The following is a 1228-nucleotide window of genomic DNA, read 5'->3' as shown; positions in this document are numbered from 1 at the left end:
TGGGGGCCTCCGGGGGCCCCCGGGGGCCCCTCACTGCTGGGGGCCCCTGGGGGCCCCTCATAGTTGGGGGCCCCTGGGGGCCCCTCATAGTTGGGGGCCCCTGGGGGCCCCTCATAGTTGGGGGCCCTCGGGGGCCCCCGCGGGCCCCTCACTGCTTGGGGCCCCCGGGGGCCCCTCACTGCTGGGGGCCCCTGGGGGCCCCTCACTGCTGGGGGCCCCTGGGGGCCCCCCTGGGCTGGGTAGCTTCAGCAGCAAAGAAGGACGCACTTGCAGCCGCTGCTGCTGCCGGCGTTCCTCATCAGCCCTGCAGCAGCAGCAGCAGCAACAGTAGCAACAGCAGCAACAGCAGTTGCAGCAACAGCAGCAACAGTAGCAACAGCAGCAACAGAAGTTGCAGCAGCAGCAGCAGCAGCAGCAGTGCTGCAGCGGCAAACCTCAGGGCTGCTGTAGCAGCAACTGTCGCAGAACAAGCAGCAACACCATCACTAACAGCAGCAGCAGCAGCAGCAGCACCAGCAGCAGCAACAGCAGCAGCGGCACCAGCAAGTGCAGCAGCAGCAACTGCAACAACTGCAGCAGCAGCAACTGCAGCAGTAGAAACAGCGTGCGCAGCAGCAAAAGCAGCAGCAGAAGCAGCATCAGCAGCAGCATCTGCAGCCAATGCAGCAGCAGCTGCAGCAGCAGCAGCCGCAACAGCAACAGCAGCAGCGAGCGCAGCAGCATCATCAGCAGCAGCAGCCAATGCAGCAGCAGCATCAGCAGCAAGTGCAGCAGCAACAAGTGCAGCAGCAGCAAGTGCAGCAGCAGCATCAGCAGCAAATGCATCAGCAGCAAATGCATCAGCAGCAGGTGCAGCAGCAGCAAGTGCAGCAGCAGCATCAGCAGCAAATGCATCAGCAGCAAATGCAGCAGCAGCAGCAGCAGCAGCAGCAGCAGCAGCAGCAGCAGCAGGACCTCTTTTTCTGTCTTTCTTTGAGCTGTTGCAGCGCCTTTGCCTTTCTTGCTGCCGCCTGAATTCGTTTTTTGTTTTTGTTTGTCTTTGGGTAGCCCAAGTATCTATTCTCCCGCAGCAGCAGATCCATACTACCCCACCAGCAGCAGCAGCAGCAGCAGCAGCAGCAGCAGCAGCAGCAGCAGCAGCAGCAGCAGCAGCAGCAGCAGCGAAGGCAGCAATGTGAGAAGATGCAGCAGGAACAGAAGCAAATGCAGCAGCAGCAACAACAGCAGC

The 1228-nt window shown here is 61.6% G+C and overlaps 1 protein-coding gene across 1 annotated transcript in view; it reads left to right on the top strand.

Moving 5' to 3' along the window:
* Positions 1 to 660: 660 nt before the first annotated feature.
* Positions 661 to 1228, top strand: part of EMH_0027610 (uncharacterized protein) — a gene marked incomplete at both ends in the record, with an annotated part of 1659 nt that continues 1091 nt past the window's right edge. The window contains one exon of the mRNA XM_013494052.1: positions 661 to 979. Coding sequence (XP_013349506.1) covers positions 661 to 979 — 319 coding nt within the window. The remainder of the gene's footprint in view (positions 980 to 1228) is intronic.

The sequence above is a fragment of the Eimeria mitis genome, genomic scaffold, assembly GCF_000499745.2.
Source record: "Eimeria mitis Houghton genomic scaffold, Emh_scaff1017, whole genome shotgun sequence".
Classification (NCBI taxonomy): Eukaryota; Apicomplexa; class Conoidasida; order Eucoccidiorida; family Eimeriidae; genus Eimeria; species Eimeria mitis.
The sequence above is the reverse complement of the archived record's forward strand: the minus strand, read 5'-3'. Positions and strand labels throughout refer to the sequence as shown.